This window comes from Pelobates fuscus, chromosome 4 (assembly GCF_036172605.1).
Source record: "Pelobates fuscus isolate aPelFus1 chromosome 4, aPelFus1.pri, whole genome shotgun sequence".
NCBI classification, from domain to species: Eukaryota; Metazoa; Chordata; class Amphibia; order Anura; family Pelobatidae; genus Pelobates; species Pelobates fuscus.
This window is the reverse complement of record NC_086320.1, coordinates 69,560,692-69,583,967: the sequence shown is the minus strand read 5'-3', so window position 1 is coordinate 69,583,967 and position 23,276 is coordinate 69,560,692. Positions and strand designations below refer to the sequence as shown.

The 23,276-nt window shown below is 41.7% G+C and overlaps 1 protein-coding gene across 1 annotated transcript in view; it reads right to left on the bottom strand.

The window, feature by feature from the left end:
- Positions 1-20,321, bottom strand: part of LOC134607795 (b(0,+)-type amino acid transporter 1-like) — a 35,749-nt gene extending 15,428 nt beyond the window's left edge. Inside the window, exon 1 of the mRNA XM_063450352.1 lies at positions 19,805-20,321. Coding sequence (XP_063306422.1) covers positions 19,805-20,306 — 502 coding nt within the window. The 5' untranslated portion in view covers positions 20,307-20,321. The remainder of the gene's footprint in view (positions 1-19,804) is intronic.
- Between the last annotated feature and the right edge of the window lie 2,955 nt (positions 20,322-23,276).

Below are 23,276 nucleotides of genomic sequence, written 5' to 3'. Positions count from 1 at the left end.
GTAGTGTGTTTGTAGTGAGTGCATAGTGTGTTTAATGAATGCAGTGTGTTTCTAGTGAGTACAGAGTGTGTATAATGAATGCAGTGTGTTTGTAGTGAGTGTAGAGTGTTTTTTTAGTGAGTGCAGTGTGAATAATAAATGTAGTGTGTTTGTAGTGAGTGCAGAGTGTGTATAATGAATGCAGTGTATTTGTAGTGAGTGCAAAGTGTGTATAATGAATGCAGTGTGTTTGTAGTGAGTGCAGAGTGTGTATAATGAATGTAGTGTGTGTAGTGAATGCAGTGTGTATAATGAATGTAGTGTGTAGTGAGTGCAAAGTGTGTATAGTGAATGTAGTGTGTTTGTAGTGAGTGCAAAGTGTGTATAGTGAATGTAGTGTGTTTGTAGTGAGTGCAGAGTGTGTATAATGAATGTAGTGTGTTTGTAGTGAGTGCAGAGTGTGTATAATGAATGTAGTGTGTTTGTAGTGAGTGCAGAGTGTGTATAATGAATGTAGTGTGTTTGTAGTGAGTGCAGAGTGTATATAATGAATGCAGTGTGTTTGTAGTGAGTGCAGAGTATGTATAATGAATGTAGTGTGTTTGTAGTGAGTGCAGAGCGTGTATAATGAATGTAGTGTGTGTAGTGAATGCAGTGTGTATAATGAATGTAGTGTGTAGTGAGTGCAAAGTGTGTATAGTGAATGTAGTGTGTTGTAGTGAGTGCAGAGTGTGTATAATGAATGTAGTGTGTTTGTAGTGAGTGCAGAGTGTGTATAATGAATGTAGTGTGTTTGTAGTGAGTGCAGAGTGTGTTTAATGAATGCAGTGTGTTTCTAGTGAGTACAGAGTGTGTATAATGAATGCAGTGTGTTTGTAGTGAGTGTAGAGTGTTTTTTTAGTGAGTGCAGTGTGAATAATAAATGTAGTGTGTTTGTAGTGAGTGCAGAGTGTGTATAATGAATGCAGTGTATTTGTAGTGAGTGCAAAGTGTGTATAATGAATGCAGTGTGTTTGTAGTGAGTGCAGAGTGTGTATAATGAATGTAGTGTGTGTAGTGAATGCAGTGTGTATAATGAATGTAGTGTGTAGTGAGTGCAAAGTGTGTATAGTGAATGGAGTGTGTTTGTAGTGAGTGCAGAGTGTGTATAATGAATGTAGTGTGTTTGTAGTGATTGCATAGTGTGTATAATGAATGCAGTGTGTATAATGAATGCAGTGTATGTAGTGTGTGTGTAGTGAATGCAGAGTGTGTATAATGAATGCAGAGTGTGTATAGTGAATGTAGTGTGTGTGGTGAGTGCAGTGTGTACAGTGAATTTAGTGTGTTTGTAATGAGTGCAGAGTGTGTATAATGAAGGTAGTGTGTTTGTAGTAAGTGCAGATTGTGTATAATGAATGCAGTGTGTGTGTGCTGGATTGTGTGTGTGTGTGTGTGCTGGATGATTGTGTGTGTGTGCTTAATGAAGTGTGTGTGTGTGTGAGCTGGATGAAGTGTGTGTGTGTGTGTGCTGGATGATGTGTGTGTGTGCACTGGATGATGTGTGTGTGTGTGTGTGCGCTGGATGATGTGTGTGTGTGTGTGAGCTGGATGAAGTGTGTGTGTGTGCTGGATGAAGTGTGTGTGTGTGCTGGATGAAGTGTGTGTGTTTGTTTGCTGGATGATGTGTGTGTGCTGGATGATGTATGTGTGTGGGGGGGGGCTATGATGTGTGTGTGTGTGCTGAATGATGTGTGTGTGTGCGCTGGATGATTGTGTGTGTGTGTGTGTGCTGGATGATGTGTGTGTGTGCTGGATTATGTGTGTGTGTGTGTGCTGGATGATGTGTGTGTGTGCTGGATTATGTGTGTGTACTGGATTATGTGTGTGTGTGCTGGATGATGTGTGTGTGTGCTGGATGATGTGTGTGTGTGCTGGATTATGTGTGTGTGTGTGCTGGATGATGTGTGTGTGCTGGATTATGTGTGTGTACTGGATTATGTGTGTGTACTGGATTATGTGTGTGTGTGCTGGATGATGTGTGTGTGTGTACTGGATTATGTGTGTGTGTGTGCTGGATGATGTGTGTGTGTGCTGGATTATGTGTGTGTGTGTGCTGGATTATGTGTGTGTGTGTGCTGGATTATGTGTGTGCTGGATTATGTGTGTGTGTGTGTGCTGGATGATGCGTGTGTGTGCTGGATGATGCGTGTTTGTGTGCTGGATTATGTGTGTGTGTGCTGGATTATGTGTGTGTGTGTACTGGATTATGTGTGTGTGTGTGTGTGCTGGATTATGTGTGTGTGTGTGCTGGATTATGCGTGTGTGTGCTGGATTATGTGTGTGTGTGTGTGTGTACTGGATTATGTGTGTGTGTGTGTACTGGATTATGTGTGTGTGTGCTGGATGATGCGTGTGTGCTGGATTATGTGTGTGTGTGTGTGTGTGTGTGTGTGCTGGATTATGTGTGTGTGTGTGCTGGATTATGTGTGTGTGTGTGTGCTGGATTATGTGTGTGTGTGTGCTGGATTATGTGTGTGTGTGTGTGTGCTGGATTATGTGTGTGTGTGTGTGTGCTGGATTATGTGTGTATATGTGTGTGTACTGGATTATGTGTGTGTGTGTGCTGGATTATGTGTGTGTGCTGGATTATGTGTGTGTGTACTGGATTATGTGTGTGTGTGTACTGGATTATGTGTGTGTGTGTGCTGGATGATGGGGGGATGCATTTGCTTTTTAACCTTTATGTTTTTATGTTTTTTTTTACTTTACTCCCCCCTCCCTGCTTCTTACCTTGTCAGGGAGGGGGGAGATCGCCTCGTGGTCCGGTGGAGGGTAGCAGCCGCTGCATACAGGGGCCATCACACGCAGCGTTCTTCTCCAGCTCTCTCAGCTTCAACTCTCGCGAGACTCGCCTGTGCGGAGCGTTGCCATGGTAACCCGTGGCAACACGCTCTTACAGCTGCGGGTCTCGCGAGAGTTAGAGCTGGAGAAGAACAACGCGTGTGATGGCCCCTGTGTGCAGTTAGCAGGGCAGGTCCTGCAGGACTGGGAACGGCGTTCCTGCTTTGGAAAAAGTGCAGGAACGCCGTTCCCATGCGTTCCTGCAGGACTCGAGCCCTGTATATATATATATATATATATACACAAAAAAAATACAAGTTGTGTTCCTGCACTCACGCTTCAATGTCCCTTAAGTGGCCGGGTGCCAACCATCAGTAGCTTTAATATCCAAAAAAAATCCAAATGTATGGCTGCACTCACGATTAAAAGTCCAAAGTTTAATAGAAAAACGATTTAAAACATCAGTGGATCAACGTTTCAGTCACATACGACTTTCATCAGGATCATGTTGATCATGTTGATCATGTTTTAAATCGTTTTTCTATTAAACTTTGGACTTTTAATCGTGAGCACAGCCATACATTTGGATTTATATATATATATATATATATATATATATATATATATATATATATATATATAAAGTGGTACATTAGTATAACACTCTACAATCTTATAAGTGGGTAATGCTGTATGCACTTAGACATACAGGGTATGGCAGTATTATTATGAAAATAGTTTGGCCATCCCACTCCTTTTATCTACTTGTTTCCACTATTTATTTTCTCTCATTTGTTTGTCCATGCATGTTAAAAATTAAACAATGTTTATTGGAATGGTGCACTGTTAAAAAAAACTTGGTTAACCCAATTTCTTACCTGATGTCTCACTCATTCAGTCAATGTTTCTATTGATTTGGAATTAGTTCATGGTGCTTTACAGTTCTGTCAAATTTAGAATTTTTAAAAAAATTCGAATGAACCATAAAAAACAACAACAACAAAAAAAAAACATTAAAAATTGGCCAATTAGTGTACTGCAAGCTATATGTATACTTTGTATATATTTCGCAGTACACCACACAGCTTATTTTTGCACCATTTTTCTCACAAATAAGGTAAGAATAAAGGGGAGAGCAGGGGAGGGAAAGGTGGGAGAGTAGCAAATATATCTATTAGATAATATATATCACTTCTCACTTGATCTGTGTGGAATAAACAAAACAAACATTAAGTAGCTGTCCCATAACCACCAATCATCATTTTTCCCCATCTTTCTTTTTGGCACCATGAGTGAAATCATGAATCAAATGAAAGACAGTGAGCGTTAACACAGTGAGGGAGATTAAGCATGCGTGGGATAGGCATAGGGCAATCCTAGATATAAGATAAGGCCTGGGACTAATGAAAGTATTTAGGAAATTGGGCAGACTAGATGGGCCGAATGGTTCTTATCTGCCGTCACATTCTATGTTTCTATGTTTCTATGTTTCTATGAAACATTCATGCATTGTCTGTTTTGTGCTTTATCCATGTGGCATTTCAAAGTTTAGGATTTTTGCATGAATGTTGACTCACTATTTGTTTGAAACCAAATGCAAAGTCTAGTGTTTATATTACTGTACAAGGTGACCCTGAATAGACAAGCACAACTATGTCTTGCTTTACTGTACTAGAAAATTACCCTTCATGCTGATATAGGCTGCACTGACTATGTATCTTTTTTGGGCTAGAGGTATTCTCAATCAGTGTGAATTTAATTGCATTCTGCACTGTATTTTGCCCAAGGCAAACAAGGCATTGGGTCTTGGGTGGCACTATCCATAAGGGGGCAGAAAAAAATGACCCCCGAACACCTGTTTGAATGCCCCCCTCTTCTACCCACCCCATTGTTCTGCAGCTTTTGCCTGTCATGGTGGGCCCAAGAACTGGCTGTGTGGCTAACTTAGGGCTCTCCAGAGGAGAGCAGATGTGTGCAGGAGGAAGCTGTAATATTCTTGCTCTACTCCCCCTTCATGCACCCTCCCGTGATGCCAGGAGCCGGTATATGACGTCACTCCGGCCCCGGCATCACTTAATGGCGCAAGGGAGAAGAGCAAGAAGATTACAGCTCCCTTGTCACCTCCATTGCTCACACACCATCCCGCCTGGCAGTCACTCCATCATTAAAATCCATCCTGGTTTGCTGTCCTCAGAGAACAGTGTTGCAAGATGTCATGTAAACAGGCAAATCATTAAACCTAAATACACCAGATTAATTTTTTCCCCAGAGTAAAGCCTAATAACCAAAGACAAATGCCCTACACTGTCCATTGCATATATGTATGGACCAGAAATTATTTATTAACTATGCATGGAACAGCTTGCTGTTACAATACAATTGATCTTTTAGTAACAATGAACAATTGTTGGCAGTTAGCAGCCACACTTGACCCCAGGCAGAGCCGGCGCGTCCTATAGGTTGCCGCCTAGGGCGCTTCTTAAAGGGGGCGCAGGCAGCAGCTTTACTGCTGGTTTGGTCCGCCCCCCTCTATGTGGAACACATTCTGTATTGTGTGCCCAGGTCATGGCACCGGTGCCATCAACCTCAGCACTGAGAGCCGTTCCCCCTACATATCTCACATCTCAGCAGCACACGGGCGCATTGCACGATCGCTCCTGCCCCTTCCCCTGTACTTGGGGTCAAGTGGGCAGGAGGATCGTGTGGGCGGAGCTAAGATAGCATGAAGGCAGCCAGTCCTGGACTGGGACACACGGAGAGCAAACATGAAATTAAGGCAAGTGGGGGACGGGTGTGTGTGTGTGTGTCAGCCTGTTTCAGTCAGGATGTTTGTGTGTGCTTGTGTCTGTGTGTTTGTCAGCTTGGGTCAATGTGTGTCTGGATCAGTGTGTGTGTGTCTGTATTTCTCGATCATTGTGTGTGTGTGTGTGTATGTGTCTGCTTAGGTCAATGTGTGTGTGTGTGTGTGTCTATGTGGGTCAGTGTGTGTATGTCTGCGTGGGTCAGTGTGTGTATCTGCTTGGGTCTGTGTGTGTGTCTGGATCAGTGTTTGTGTGTGGCTGCTAGGGTCTTTTTGTGTCTGCTTGAATCTGTGTGTGTGCATGGGTCAGTATGTTTGCATGGGTCAGTGTGTGTGTATCTGCTTGGGTCTGTGTGTGTGTGTCTGGATCAGTATGTGTGTCTGCTTGGGTCTGTGTGTGTGCATGGGTCTGTGTGTGTATCTGCTTAGGTCTGTGTTTGTGTGTCTGGGTCAATATGTGTGTCTGCTTGAGTCTGGATCAATATGTGTGTGTCTGGATCAGTGTGTTTGTATGTCTGGATCAGTGTGTGTGTCTGCTTGGTTCAGTGTGTGTGCCTGCTTCGGTCTCTGTGTGTGCCTGCTTCGGTCTCTGTGTGTGCGTGTCTGCTTTGGTCTGTGTGTGGGCACATGTTTGCATAGGACAATATGTGTTTGTGTGTGTGTTTTTGCATGGGCCAGTGTGTGTGTATCAGTCTGCCTCAGTCAGTGTGTGTGTGTAAGCTTCGGCCAGCGTGTGCATGTGTGTATGTCAGTCTGCATAAGTCAGTGTATGTCTGCTTGAGACAGTGTGTGTGTCACTCTGCGTGAATCATGTGTGCAGTGGTCACTGATTGTGATTGTGTGGACCATTGACTGTGAGTGAGTGAGTGAGTGAGTGAGTGTGAGTCTGTGTGTGAGTATATGTAAATATGGCATTTTAGCGAAGGTGTCTCTAATGGCGGTCACTGTGACAGCTACTAGAGTCTTGTTTAACCCTTCAAGGTAAGGCAATGTGTTATCTTGTGGGCTTAAGCCTACAGGACCACTGTGGTGCGAATGGGGCAGTAACATTTTTTTTAGCCTAGGGCGGCAAAAATCCTTACACTGGCCCTGACCCCAGGGACAGGATCCACTCCAACTCTTCAAAAGTTACGGAGGCTAGGTGAACATAAATCATAAATGAAAAATATAATAATAATAATTTGTGATCATTGTGTGTGTGTGTGAGAGAATGTGTATGTGTGTGTCTGTCACTAAATGTTTGTGTCTGTGAGTGTGTGTAAATCAGTGTGTCTGTCAGTGAGTGTATGCCAGGGACTGTGTGTCTGTAAGTGTATCAGTGAGTATGTGTCTGTCAGTGAATGACTGTGTGTGTCTGCCAGTGAGTGTGTCTGTGAGTTTGTGTGTCTGTCAGTGAATATGTGTGTAAATACCAGTAGAGGAAAGAAGGTCCAGGCACTCCAATGCTCTGTAGGCAGATTTATTAGTAACAAGGAGGACACTGCAACGTTTCGACTCTACACTGGGTCTTTGTCAAGCTTGACAAAGACCCAATGTAGGGTTGAAATGTTGCTGTGTCCACCTTGATCAACAAAACTAAGCAGTATATACAAGGAGAATATGTTAAGCTGAGGGACAATGAGGGATAACCCCTACTTAAATCGAACAAATATATCAAATACAGATAAGGAAGTGCCAGCCCAGAAGTCTAAAATAAAACTTTTATTGTATCATATTTAACCCCTTAAGGACCAAGCTTCTGGAATAAAAGGGAATCATGACATGTCACACACGTCATGTGTCCTTAAGGGGTTAAATCCAATATATCAAAATATCAAATCCAAATACCGTATATACTCGAGTATAAGCCGACCCGAATATAAGCCGAGGCCCCTAAATTTAACCCCAAAAAAGTGGGAAAACTTATTGACTCGAGTATAAGACTAGGGTGGGAAATGCAGCAGCCACTGGTAAATTTCTAAATAAAATTAGATCCTAAAAAAATTATATTAATTGAATATTTATTTACAGTGTGTGTATATAATGAATGCAGTGTGTGTGTATGAATGCAGTGTGTGTGTGTGTATGAATGCAGTGTGTGTGTGTATGAGTGCAGTGTGTGTGTATGAATGCAGTGTGTGTGTATGAGTGCAGTGTGTGTATATGAATGCAGTGTGTGTATGAGTACAGTGTGTGTATGAATGCAGTATGTGTATGAATGCAGTATGTGTATGAATGCAGTGTGTGTATGAGTGCAGTGTGTGTATCAGTGCAGTGTGTATGAATGCAGTGTGTGTATGAGTGCAGTGTGTATGAATGCAGTGTGTGTATGAATGCAGTGTGTGTATGAATACAGTGTGTGTATGAGTGCAGTGTGTGTGTGTGTGTGATGCAGAGTGTGATGGAGAGCCTTGGTGGGGGGTGGGCATTTTTATTATTATTTTTTAAATTATTATTTTAAGATTATTTTTTTGTTTTATAAGTAATTTTTTTATTATTATTTTTTTATTCTTAATATTTTATTAAAAAAAAATTTCGTCCCCCCTCCCTGCTTGATACATGGCAGGGAGAGGGGCTCTCACTCCCTGGTGGTCCAGTGGCATTGGGAGTTCAGTGGAGGGGGCCGGCGCGGAGGAGGAGGGAGCTGACAGGAGCTGCAGAAGAGGTAAGTAAGAGCTCCCTGCCAGCCCCCCTCCTACACAGCCCCATTGTGTAAATGTAAATTGCCATAATACAGACATTGACTCGAGTATAAGTCGAGTTGGGGTTTTTCAGCACAAAAAATGTGCCGAAAAACTCGACATACTCAAGTATATACGGTAATGAAAAACACTAAATCTATAAGTATAATTGAGATTTTCTATATAAAATACTTAGTTGGCTTAGACAGGAAAAATATAGTTCTAATTGGATTTCCAATTGAATTCCTCATTACAAGTTTAAAAAAGTCTAAAGGTTTATTTATTTATTTATCCTATAGGTTGCCGCCTAGGGCGCTTCTTAAAGGGGGCGCAGGCAGCAGCTTTACTGCTGGTTTGGTCCGCCCCCCTCTATGTGGAACACATTCTGTATTGTGTGCCCAGGTCATGGCACCGGTGCCATCAACCTCAGCACTGAGAGCCGTTCCCCCTACATATCTCACATCTCAGCAGCACACGGGCGCATTGCACGATCGCTCCTGCCCCTTCCCCTGTACTTGGGGTCAAGTGGGCAGGAGGATCGTGTGGGCGGAGCTAAGATAGCATGAAGGCAGCCAGTCCTGGACTGGGACACACGGAGAGCAAACATGAAATTAAGGCAAGTGGGGGACGGGTGTGTGTGTGTGTGTCAGCCTGTTTCAGTCAGGATGTTTGTGTGTGCTTGTGTCTGTGTGTTTGTCAGCTTGGGTCAATGTGTGTCTGGATCAGTGTGTGTGTGTCTGTATTTCTCGATCATTGTGTGTGTGTGTGTATGTGTCTGCTTAGGTCAATGTGTGTGTGTGTGTGTGTCTATGTGGGTCAGTGTGTGTATGTCTGCGTGGGTCAGTGTGTGTATCTGCTTGGGTCTGTGTGTGTGTCTGGATCAGTGTTTGTGTGTGGCTGCTAGGGTCTTTTTGTGTCTGCTTGAATCTGTGTGTGTGCATGGGTCAGTATGTTTGCATGGGTCAGTGTGTGTGTATCTGCTTGGGTCTGTGTGTGTGTGTCTGGATCAGTATGTGTGTCTGCTTGGGTCTGTGTGTGTGCATGGGTCTGTGTGTGTATCTGCTTAGGTCTGTGTTTGTGTGTCTGGGTCAATATGTGTGTCTGCTTGAGTCTGGATCAATATGTGTGTGTCTGGATCAGTGTGTTTGTATGTCTGGATCAGTGTGTGTGTCTGCTTGGTTCAGTGTGTGTGCCTGCTTCGGTCTCTGTGTGTGCCTGCTTCGGTCTCTGTGTGTGCGTGTCTGCTTTGGTCTGTGTGTGGGCACATGTTTGCATAGGACAATATGTGTTTGTGTGTGTGTTTTTGCATGGGCCAGTGTGTGTGTATCAGTCTGCCTCAGTCAGTGTGTGTGTGTAAGCTTCGGCCAGCGTGTGCATGTGTGTATGTCAGTCTGCATAAGTCAGTGTATGTCTGCTTGAGACAGTGTGTGTGTCACTCTGCGTGAATCATGTGTGCAGTGGTCACTGATTGTGATTGTGTGGACCATTGACTGTGAGTGAGTGAGTGAGTGAGTGAGTGAGTGTGAGTCTGTGTGTGAGTATATGTAAATATGGCATTTTAGCGAAGGTGTCTCTAATGGCGGTCACTGTGACAGCTACTAGAGTCTTGTTTAACCCTTCAAGGTAAGGCAATGTGTTATCTTGTGGGCTTAAGCCTACAGGACCACTGTGGTGCGAATGGGGCAGTAACATTTTTTTTAGCCTAGGGCGGCAAAAATCCTTACACTGGCCCTGACCCCAGGGACAGGATCCACTCCAACTCTTCAAAAGTTACGGAGGCTAGGTGAACATAAATCATAAATGAAAAATATAATAATAATAATTTGTGATCATTGTGTGTGTGTGTGAGAGAATGTGTATGTGTGTGTCTGTCACTAAATGTTTGTGTCTGTGAGTGTGTGTAAATCAGTGTGTCTGTCAGTGAGTGTATGCCAGGGACTGTGTGTCTGTAAGTGTATCAGTGAGTATGTGTCTGTCAGTGAATGACTGTGTGTGTCTGCCAGTGAGTGTGTCTGTGAGTTTGTGTGTCTGTCAGTGAATATGTGTGTAAATACCAGTAGAGGAAAGAAGGTCCAGGCACTCCAATGCTCTGTAGGCAGATTTATTAGTAACAAGGAGGACACTGCAACGTTTCGACTCTACACTGGGTCTTTGTCAAGCTTGACAAAGACCCAATGTAGGGTTGAAATGTTGCTGTGTCCACCTTGATCAACAAAACTAAGCAGTATATACAAGGAGAATATGTTAAGCTGAGGGACAATGAGGGATAACCCCTACTTAAATCGAACAAATATATCAAATACAGATAAGGAAGTGCCAGCCCAGAAGTCTAAAATAAAACTTTTATTGTATCATATTTAAATCCAATATATCAAAATATCAAATCCAAATACCGTATATACTCGAGTATAAGCCGACCCGAATATAAGCCGAGGCCCCTAAATTTAACCCCAAAAAAGTGGGAAAACTTATTGACTCGAGTATAAGACTAGGGTGGGAAATGCAGCAGCCACTGGTAAATTTCTAAATAAAATTAGATCCTAAAAAAATTATATTAATTGAATATTTATTTACAGTGTGTGTATATAATGAATGCAGTGTGTGTGTATGAATGCAGTGTGTGTGTGTGTATGAATGCAGTGTGTGTGTGTATGAGTGCAGTGTGTGTGTATGAATTCAGTGTGTGTGTATGAGTGCAGTGTGTGTATATGAATGCAGTGTGTGTATGAGTACAGTGTGTGTATGAATGCAGTATGTGTATGAATGCAGTATGTGTATGAATGCAGTGTGTGTATGAGTGCAGTGTGTGTATCAGTGCAGTGTGTATGAATGCAGTGTGTGTATGAGTGCAGTGTGTATGAATGCAGTGTGTGTATGAATGCAGTGTGTGTATGAATGCAGTGTGTGTATGAGTGCAGTGTGTGTGTGTGTGTGATGCAGAGTGTGATGGAGAGCCTTGGTGGGGGGTGGGCATTTTTATTATTATTTTTTAAATTATTATTTTAAGATTATTTTTTTGTTTTATAAGTAATTTTTTTATTATTATTTTTTTATTCTTAATATTTTATTAAAAAAAAATTTCGTCCCCCCTCCCTGCTTGATACATGGCAGGGAGAGGGGCTCTCACTCCCTGGTGGTCCAGTGGCATTGGGAGTTCAGTGGAGGGGGCCGGCGCGGAGGAGGAGGGAGCTGACAGGAGCTGCAGAAGAGGTAAGTAAGAGCTCCCTGCCAGCCCCCCTCCTACACAGCCCCATTGTGTAAATGTAAATTGCCATAATACAGACATTGACTCGAGTATAAGTCGAGTTGGGGTTTTTCAGCACAAAAAATGTGCCGAAAAACTCGACATACTCAAGTATATACGGTAATGAAAAACACTAAATCTATAAGTATAATTGAGATTTTCTATATAAAATACTTAGTTGGCTTAGACAGGAAAAATATAGTTCTAATTGGATTTCCAATTGAATTCCTCATTACAAGTTTAAAAAAGTCTAAAGGTTTATTTATTTATTTATCCTATAGGTTGCCGCCTAGGGCGCTTCTTAAAGGGGGCGCAGGCAGCAGCTTTACTGCTGGTTTGGTCCGCCCCCCTCTATGTGGAACACATTCTGTATTGTGTGCCCAGGTCATGGCACCGGTGCCATCAACCTCAGCACTGAGAGCCGTTCCCCCTACATATCTCACATCTCAGCAGCACACGGGCGCATTGCACGATCGCTCCTGCCCCTTCCCCTGTACTTGGGGTCAAGTGGGCAGGAGGATCGTGTGGGCGGAGCTAAGATAGCATGAAGGCAGCCAGTCCTGGACTGGGACACACGGAGAGCAAACATGAAATTAAGGCAAGTGGGGGACGGGTGTGTGTGTGTGTGTCAGCCTGTTTCAGTCAGGATGTTTGTGTGTGCTTGTGTCTGTGTGTTTGTCAGCTTGGGTCAATGTGTGTCTGGATCAGTGTGTGTGTGTCTGTATTTCTCGATCATTGTGTGTGTGTGTGTATGTGTCTGCTTAGGTCAATGTGTGTGTGTGTGTGTGTCTATGTGGGTCAGTGTGTGTATGTCTGCGTGGGTCAGTGTGTGTATCTGCTTGGGTCTGTGTGTGTGTCTGGATCAGTGTTTGTGTGTGGCTGCTAGGGTCTTTTTGTGTCTGCTTGAATCTGTGTGTGTGCATGGGTCAGTATGTTTGCATGGGTCAGTGTGTGTGTATCTGCTTGGGTCTGTGTGTGTGTGTCTGGATCAGTATGTGTGTCTGCTTGGGTCCGTGTGTGTGCATGGGTCTGTGTGTGTATCTGCTTAGGTCTGTGTTTGTGTGTCTGGGTCAATATGTGTGTCTGCTTGAGTCTGGATCAATATGTGTGTGTCTGGATCAGTGTGTTTGTATGTCTGGATCAGTGTGTGTGTCTGCTTGGTTCAGTGTGTGTGCCTGCTTCGGTCTCTGTGTGTGCCTGCTTCGGTCTCTGTGTGTGCGTGTCTGCTTTGGTCTGTGTGTGGGCACATGTTTGCATAGGACAATATGTGTTTGTGTGTGTGTTTTTGCATGGGCCAGTGTGTGTGTATCAGTCTGCCTCAGTCAGTGTGTGTGTGTAAGCTTCGGCCAGCGTGTGCATGTGTGTATGTCAGTCTGCATAAGTCAGTGTATGTCTGCTTGAGACAGTGTGTGTGTCACTCTGCGTGAATCATGTGTGCAGTGGTCACTGATTGTGATTGTGTGGACCATTGACTGTGAGTGAGTGAGTGAGTGAGTGAGTGTGAGTCTGTGTGTGAGTATATGTAAATATGGCATTTTAGCGAAGGTGTCTCTAATGGCGGTCACTGTGACAGCTACTAGAGTCTTGTTTAACCCTTCAAGGTAAGGCAATGTGTTATCTTGTGGGCTTAAGCCTACAGGACCACTGTGGTGCGAATGGGGCAGTAACATTTTTTTTAGCCTAGGGCGGCAAAAATCCTTACACTGGCCCTGACCCCAGGGACAGGATCCACTCCAACTCTTCAAAAGTTACGGAGGCTAGGTGAACATAAATCATAAATGAAAAATATAATAATAATAATTTGTGATCATTGTGTGTGTGTGTGAGAGAATGTGTATGTGTGTGTCTGTCACTAAATGTTTGTGTCTGTGAGTGTGTGTAAATCAGTGTGTCTGTCAGTGAGTGTATGCCAGGGACTGTGTGTCTGTAAGTGTATCAGTGAGTATGTGTCTGTCAGTGAATGACTGTGTGTGTCTGCCAGTGAGTGTGTCTGTGAGTTTGTGTGTCTGTCAGTGAATATGTGTGTAAATACCAGTAGAGGGAAGAAGGTCCAGGCACTCCAATGCTCTGTAGGCAGATTTATTAGTAACAAGGAGGACACTGCAACGTTTCGACTCTACACTGGGTCTTTGTCAAGCTTGACAAAGACCCAATGTAGGGTTGAAATGTTGCTGTGTCCACCTTGATCAACAAAACTAAGCAGTATATACAAGGAGAATATGTTAAGCTGAGGGACAATGAGGGATAACCCCTACTTAAATCGAACAAATATATCAAATACAGATAAGGAAGTGCCAGCCCAGAAGTCTAAAATAAAACTTTTATTGTATCATATTTAAATCCAATATATCAAAATATCAAATCCAAATACCGTATATACTCGAGTATAAGCCGACCCGAATATAAGCCGAGGCCCCTAAATTTAACCCCAAAAAAGTGGGAAAACTTATTGACTCGAGTATAAGACTAGGGTGGGAAATGCAGCAGCCACTGGTAAATTTCTAAATAAAATTAGATCCTAAAAAAATTATATTAATTGAATATTTATTTACAGTGTGTGTATATAATGAATGCAGTGTGTGTGTATGAATGCAGTGTGTGTGTGTGTATGAATGCAGTGTGTGTGTGTATGAGTGCAGTGTGTGTGTATGAATGCAGTGTGTGTGTATGAGTGCAGTGTGTGTATATGAATGCAGTGTGTGTATGAGTACAGTGTGTGTATGAATGCAGTATGTGTATGAATGCAGTATGTGTATGAATGCAGTGTGTGTATGAGTGCAGTGTGTGTATCAGTGCAGTGTGTATGAATGCAGTGTGTGTATGAGTGCAGTGTGTATGAATGCAGTGTGTGTATGAATGCAGTGTGTGTATGAATGCAGTGTGTGTATGAGTGCAGTGTATGTGTGTGTGTGTGATGCAGAGTGTGATGGAGAGCCTTGGTGGGGGGTGGGCATTTTTATTATTATTTTTTAAATTATTATTTTAAGATTATTTTTTTGTTTTATAAGTAATTTTTTTATTATTATTTTTTTATTCTTAATATTTTATTAAAAAAAAATTTCGTCCCCCCTCCCTGCTTGATACATGGCAGGGAGAGGGGCTCTCACTCCCTGGTGGTCCAGTGGCATTGGGAGTTCAGTGGAGGGGGCCGGCGCGGAGGAGGAGGGAGCTGACAGGAGCTGCAGAAGAGGTAAGTAAGAGCTCCCTGCCAGCCCCCCTCCTACACAGCCCCATTGTGTAAATGTAAATTGCCATAATACAGACATTGACTCGAGTATAAGTCGAGTTGGGGTTTTTCAGCACAAAAAATGTGCCGAAAAACTCGACATACTCAAGTATATACGGTAATGAAAAACACTAAATCTATAAGTATAATTGAGATTTTCTATATAAAATACTTAGTTGGCTTAGACAGGAAAAATATAGTTCTAATTGGATTTCCAATTGAATTCCTCATTACAAGTTTAAAAAAGTCTAAAGGTTTATTTATTTATTTATTACAAACAAAAGTCTAAATATTATTACAAACAAAGTATCCCTTTAATAGGAAAGTCAGAACAGGAGTTGTCTACTACTATAATAAACAACAAACTGTAAATCAAAAATAAGGGGATGGCTATCTCATGTCCTTATTAGTGTCTTCAAGGACACCCCACTAATACCCCACACCTATTACAAGCATGCTGCTCAGGCTAAATGAGATAAAATCCTAAATCATAAACAATTCAAAAACTGAGAATAAAAGTAGAAAGAAAAACATATATCGTGTGAGATACATCGAGTAAATGCAAAAAGAGAAAACCAAGGGAAGGTAATAACCCATCGAATCCTCCCTCACATTTTTGGATCACACACAATCAGCTGTCCCGATGTGCGTTTTGCCACAACCGGGATCTTCACCTAGTTCCTAATAAATGTGCCTACAGAGCATTAAAGTGCGTGGGCCTTCTTTTCTCAACTGGTATTTAACCCCTTGAGGACCGATGACGGTCCTGGACCGTCATCAGAAACATTCCCTTGAAGACTGATGACGGCCCTGAACTGTCATAACTTAAATCCGAGATCACTTCTACCGAAATACCACTTTTACTATCTGCCAGGCATGTAAGGCAGATAGTAACAGCCAATTATGTTGTTTGAGCGACACGGGATCGCTTATTGGCTGGTGTCAAAATGGTTGTTACAAACACTCACTTTGACAGTGATCTCTGCCCCTCTCCCTCTCCTCTGTAGCGTTTTGAGAGAGAGACAGAGATCGGGATATATTGTTGCCAGAAGTGTTCCAAACTGTATTACTGTAAAAAGAAAAATAATTTTAACCCCTTTCCTGCCAAATCATGTTACAGCTTTGCATTTGTACTGTCTGTATTTATTTATTTATTTGCCCTTAGGGGTTATTTTTTGTTAAAAAGCTGTGTATTAGGTAGTTTAAGTCGGTTTTAGTCAGTTCGATAGGTAGTTAGTTAGGTAGTGTGTTGGTGAAATATGAAGCGTATGTACAGCTTGGAGGAGGCATATGCCCTTCTTGGCGTCAGACTGACTCCAGGTCAGTTTTCTGACACATCTAGTGACACGCCATCTGTGTGTGAGCGGCTGTAAAAAGAAGCTGTGCTTCCCCTGCTACGCCGACTCTCGAAGAGGAGTGGGTACCTCCACAGTTAGCTGAGCCCACCATCCCCCCTTTCAGTGCCAACTCAGGCATTAATGTCAATGTGCATGACTTCTCCCCTTTGCAATATATGGAGTGTTTCTTAGGGGATACCATCCGGGAGGAGATTGCTTCCCAGACTAATCTATATGCTACCCAATTTATAATACCAATCCGGGTAGTTATGCAGTCAGGGAACATGCTTGGCATCCCACATATGTCCCTGAACTGAAAAAATTCTGGGCTCTTACTATGCTGATTATTAAGAAGCCATCAATTCGTTCTAACTGGAGCACCAACCCTATCTGTTCTAATCCAGTGTACTCCCAAACCATGGATATGAGTTGCTGCTCTGCTTTTTACACTTTAATGACAATACTCTCTGTCATCTCAGAGAGATCACCCCCAATATGATAGGCTTTATAAAATCCGCCCACTGGTAGACCATCTTCAAAAAAAAATTCTGAAATTTATACCCCCCGACAAAATATATAAATTAATGAATCTTTAATGAAATATAAAGGGAGATTAGGATTCAAACAGTACATCCCCTCAAAGCGTTCTGGATATGGCGTAAAATTCTATAAACTGTGCGAGAGTGAAAGTGGCTATACAATTGCCTTTCGTGTATATGAGGAAGAAAGACTGTCAACTGGATCCTCCTGGCTGTCCTGACTTTCTGGGGACAAGTGGGAAAATAGTTTGGGACCTACTGATCCCCTTGTTCAATAAAGGTTATCACCTTTATGTGGACAATTTCTATAGCAGTGTCTGTTTGTTTCAAGCACTTTATGGTTTGCAGACACTGGCCTGTAGCACTCTGCGAAAAAATGCAAAAGATTTCCACAGACATCTCATACAGGCCAAATTTTTTTTTTTAAAAAGTGAAAGTTATGTGCAAAGCTGAAGTGTTAGCAATAAAATTTAAGGATAGGAAGGATGTTAACATGCATACTCCATCCATGACGAAAGCATATCAGATGTCACTGTCCAAGGCAGAGTACAGACCAAACCTGTTTGCATTAGGGCTTATAACAGGCACATGGGGGGTGTTGATTTGGCTGATCATCTGATTTTAAGAAAGACGAAAGCCTGGTATAAAAAGGTGGCTATCTATCTTATGCAACGCATAATTCATTTTTACTTTTAAAAAAAAATGAATCCAGGAACAACAACCTTTCACCAATTTCAGCTCAAGCTGATTTCAACAATAATTTATGAAGGTGGTCAAGTTCCAACAACAGTGCTAGAGGAGTACAGAATTGGTGCTACAGATTTTATTTTCAAGATAACGCCAACTGAAAAAAAGCCAATCCCCAGAAATGTTGCCGAGTCTGTTAGGGAAAAGGACAGACACCCCCTTTTACTGTCCTGATTGCCCTTCAATACCTGGACTGTGTATTGGAACTTGTTTTAGGCTCCACCACACAGAATACACCTTTTAATATACCTTTTTTTAATACTTGTTCCTCATATTTTTACTTTGTGTGTTTGAAAGCGACATATTTTAGTTAGTCAGTTTCCTTCCCCCAAATATCCAGTTAGATTCTTTTTGCAGGAGTTAGTTCAGAGATTACTGCTAAAGGTGCATTTGATACCTGTACAAAAGTTTTAAAAAGTCGAAACGTTTTCTGGCAGTAACTTTTAACTGGCTGGCCAAAATCTAAAAGCAATATGTGCATAAAAACAGAATTCAAAAGTTATCACCACACACTTTCTCTGAATTTTTCAGGCAAAATGGTTGTGGGAAAAAGTCAAAACACCCCATCTTGGATGTCTACTTTATAAAAATATATCATTTAAAACCATAAATTCAACTTGGGGGATGTAAAAATGAACCACACTCAACATGTGCCTAGCAAAGCAAGCAAACTATATTCAGCCAAAATGGCAAGTCCAAAATGTGTTACTGTAAAATCGTGGCAAACCAGTGCATGGGGGACATAGGTGTACTCAGGGGACTTTGCAGAAAACAAATTGGAGTGTTTTCTGGCAGTAACATATAACCAGGTGGCTAAAATCAAAAAGCAGGATTCAAAAATTACCACCATGCACTTTCTCTGAAATTTTCTTAGCACAATGGTTAGGGGAATGAAGTTAAAACACCCTATATACAATATCCTGGCATGACTCTACTTTATAAATTATATACTTTCATGATGGTAACATTAACTGGGGGATGCAAAAAATATGCCAAATTGAAGATAGGCCAAGCATACCTATATATCAAGTTGAAAAACTGACATGCCCAAGTCTCTATCATCGCCTTTTAGCCCCCAAACAACCCAGCAAACCTATGCATGGGTGGCATCACTGCTGTACTCAAGAAATGTTGCTGACACATAACAGGGTCTGTTAATTCATGCCTAAAGTACAATGTGTGTGGGGGAAAAAAAACCACAAAAAAATACTACCCAAAAGTTTGACAAAGGCTGGTGGTAAATTCAGCACATGAAAGGTGTTAAGATACCAGCATTTGAAATACCCTGGGTTGCCTACTTTTCAAAAATATATAGTTTGAGGGGGGTAAAATACATCGTCCAGCTTCACAAATGCCCCAAATAGGACATGGGAGCAGGTTGACTACATGTCAAAATTCCAAGTTGGAAAATGGATATGCGCACCTACCAAATGTGCCCTTTTAGCCCCCAACCAACCCAACAAACCTATACATGGGTGGTATCACTGTACTCAGGAGATATTGCTGGACACATATTAGTGTATTTTGGCAGCAACACATAACAGAATATGTGAATTTATACCTGAATTGCAATGCATGTGAAAAAAATCAAACAAATAAACTACCTATGTAAAGTTTGCAAAGATTGGTGGTAAAATGGCTGCATAGAAAGTGTCAAAATATCCTTAAATGAATACCCTGGGTTGTCTACTCTAAAGAAAATATGTACATGTGGGGTGTGATTCAGAGATTTTTGACAGATAACAGTGTTACAATGTAACTATTGATACATTTTTAAAATATATATTTTGAAACAGCAATGTCCTACTTGTACTTATAGCCTTATATCTTGCAAAAAAAAAAAGCATGTATTTTATTGTAAGTGAATGTGTGTGGGTGCCTGTTTGTCAGTGAGTCTGAGTCTGCCAGTGACATCTGTGTGTTTGTCATTGAGTGTGTATGGCTGTCAGTGTGTGTCAGTCAATATGTGTGTGTGTATGTGTCTCTGTCAGTGAGTGTGTCAATGTATGTGTGTGTCGGTCAGAGTGTGTCAAATCAGTGAGGCTTTGTGTCTGCCAGTGAGCGTTTATGTGCCTGAAAGTGTGTTTCTGTCCGTGAATGGTTGTGTCAGTATGTGTCTGTCAGTGAAAGTGTGTATTGGTTAGTGTGTCGGCGATTGACTGTCAGTTTGTCAGTGAGTGTATGTCAGTGTATAAAATGAGTGAGGGTGTGTTGTCAGTCAGTGAAAGTGTGTGTTGGTTAAACAGTGTGTGTGCCAAATAGTGCATGGTCAGGTAACAGTGTGTGCTCTTAAAATGATGAGGTACGAAGAGGTGGTTTAGTCATGCATAGGGCAGCACAAAACCAAAATACATCACTGCTTGCATTACATAAGACATTGTGTTTTTAGTACTTAACAAACACTCATACATACTATACAATAATAAAAAAAAAAAATGTGTATACATACCAGCGAGGTAATTCAAATAGGACCAACCCCCAAATGCATGAAGACCTTGATAGAATGACTCGGCTATTTGTGCTGCATTAGGAACTTGACCGTTGAAAGCATCTTTAAAGTTTTCGAAATAGTCTTCATCTGTCCCAAGTAGTACAAGTCCAGAAATCACAATTAGACTCAGTGCCATCATTTTCAGCACAGTAAATATATTCTGTACCCAGGTTGCCATCTTTACACTCATAGTATTTATGATTCCTAGAACCCAAAGGATGCCAATGGCTATTATTTTCTTCAGAAGATCTGGTACTGGACATCCAGAATAAAATGGCTTGGTGACATATTCTGCAAAAGTCAGGGAACAGGCTGCATTGGATGCAGGCATTGTAAACAATGTTAGAGTCCAGATAAAGATGAAAGCTGGTAGAGATCCAAGTCCTCGATTTATGTGAAAGTATTCCCCTCCAGTATATGGCAATGCGGAACCCAATTCTGCGTAACAGAGGGAACACATTATACTCAAGACTCCAGAAGCAGCCCATATACATAGAGCCACGCCAACATTTAGCTGCGAATATTCCAGAACTCCTGTAGGAGATACAAAAATCCCAGCTCCTACAATGCTCCCAACCACAAAACACACACTATCGAAGTACCCTAAAGATCTTTTCAAATGTACCCCTTTATTTAGTTCTCTACCATTGTCTTGCTGTTGCTTCGACATCTTTTGAGTTTTTTGTTGTTTTACCAGTGATGCTTTACCTTAAATGACAGTCTCAGTATAAATATGTCCAGTGTATACATAGCTTTCCCATTAAACCGACTTGACAAAATTCATCACATATTAAACTTGAAAAAAACAACACAATTTTCTCTACAGTAAGTGCAACATTTTAATATATTCACAGATGTTACAGTGTGGGAGAAACAAAGTGTGAAAGTGAATTCATTAAAGCTAAATGATTAAAAGTTATTTTTATGTATTTATCTTAATGGGAAAAAAGAATAAAGCAAAAAAAGTACTTTTTTTAAAATATCTCTGGACACTCCTTACTAGAAATATGCATGGGGGAAACATTTGTTTAGGTATGTTTCAGATCAATTTGCCATTTTCCAATTTTGGAAAGCCGAAAATTCGGAAAATATTAATTTGGACTAATGAATTTCGGTTTTGAAATTTGTTACTTTTCAAATTTCAGTTTCAGTTTTCGAAATCTTTCAGCTGTTCAGCATATAACTCCCTAATTGGATACGTTTATGAGAGATATTTAAGAATACTAAATTCGGGCTGAAAATAAAAATTGGTGAGAGCACACAAATACTGTACAATTTTACCACAGGCTGTACAAGGATATAAACCTAGAAAAACTAAATGTATAAAAGACAATTTATTAAAATATGAACAAACACAAGTTAAAACATACAATTGGTCTCACTCACAGGATGCTGAGCCACTCAGATAGCTGGCTCAGACTTAAAGGCCTTCAATGGAAAGATGAAATGGATTTTTCATGAGATCGGCTAATTTGTATTGCCCAGCTTTGTTGTCAGAGTTTTCACATTATAGAATCCAGGATGCAGGATAAAAGTAAAATTTAAAATTATTGAACAAAAAATAATGAAAGAAAATAAGACCCCCACTTGATGTGTTTCGGCTCCTACCTTTATCAAACGTGTTCAGGTCTTTCCATACCAGGCATAGGTCATCCTTTTTATATCAAAATTTGGACCGCTTTCCAGTCAGATTCCAGTGTTTCTCCCGTCGGCCATGGTCTCTCCCTCTTTTGCATTCATCATCACTAACTTTAGGATGCATCTCCCGTACACGCATCCTTGCGCCTGACGTCATGCGATAGCATATCACGTGGGTCAGCACTCGAGACGACATCCTTATGTGATAGCGTCTTTCCGTCTTGCGGTTTATAGTCACATGGTCGACCACAGAGTCTTTTGATCAATCGGACGACACTATAATAGTCCGCCATTTTATTGGAGTCCTTGATCATTCAAGAAATCGTAAGATACACATAAGGGAATGTGGTGGAACCAACCTCGCCACTGTGCACTGGAGAAGCCTGGTTGCTCACCTGCTCCCTTTAGACTATGGCCCGGCAGTTAAAACCTTTTATTTTCCCTGCTGAAAGGCTTATTCGTGCCTTTCTGCCGGGGTGTTCGGTAGATTCAATCTACCGAACAAAGTAACGATCGATGGACCACTTGGGAACTGGAGTGTGCCGTCAATTGACCGCCCAGAAGCTGCGGTTAACCGCAGCTTAATTGACGAACGCTGCGTGGCCTTTGTTCGTTTGCCGTGTTCAGCGCCCAAACTATGGAACTGAAAACGGACACTTAATTGCGCGAACACCGCTGAGCCGCCAGTCTCCTTACCTCTGCATTCGGTAGTGGAACAGACTGACTGTTCATTCGGTAGTTTGACCGTATGAACAGCATCACCCCAGATAGCCATGCCATGGAGCCTATTCGTGTAACGAAAGACTATGGGAAAGACTTTGGCTCCATGGCAATTGAACCGTATGTATGTGATCTGAGTGCCATTCGGTAGTAATGTGGGCTCAGATCTAAGCTATCTGGGGATATGTAGAATGTGTGGGTTTTGTGTAAAAGCAACCGTGTGTAATTTTATGTCTTTTTACCAACATGTGTGTAATGGAGTTTTGCCTCTGTCCTTGGAGATAATTGGATTACTTCCCAATTATCTCCAGGCCAGAGAGGAGGGATTGTGATGCATTGTGGGATGCTTGAAATGTGTAAGTCTGTGATTGGTTCTTTTACCCTTTGTGTCCCAGTCTCCCATCTGGTCCCCTAGGGGAGTGTCCACCAGGTGGGAGACCTGCATAAAAGCCGGGCAGTTAGCCCCAGTAAACCAGATTCTGCTTGACCCTCAAAACGAAGTGTCGTCTCGTTCTTGGGGGGAATTGGATTGTATGCTTATTGCCAGGAGTGTAAGCTGATTGTATGCTTTTCCTGTTCGGCTGTTTCCAGTGTTCGTGTGTTTCCGGTTCGGGGGTTGGAGAATTTGTGTAGTTTGCAGTTCGGGAGATTGGTGCTTACAGTAGCTGCCTGGGCATCTGAAAGGGGAATATCGCCTAAACGGTTTTTAACGTCTGGTGAGAAAAACGGTCCGTTACAGGGAACATAGATATAATATTAATAGAAAATTTAGCAATCATAGTGTAGAAAAAAATTAAGTCCACTGCACTGGAGAGGTGGAGATAAAAACAATCTTCTTAGCAAAACAGAAATGAGATGGATTTTTAACAAGGATACTTTGCTACCTCATGGTTTAAATGCTGATTTTGAAATTAACTATTTTATTTAATTTATTGATTTTATTAATCTTGCTTTTACCCTTTGTTGTGCTAATCATTAATTTCATGAAGAGCCAATATTAAAAAGCAATAATCAATTACCCTAAGGTATATTGGTGGGCACCAAAACCCTATTGGGGATGAGTGAATTGAGT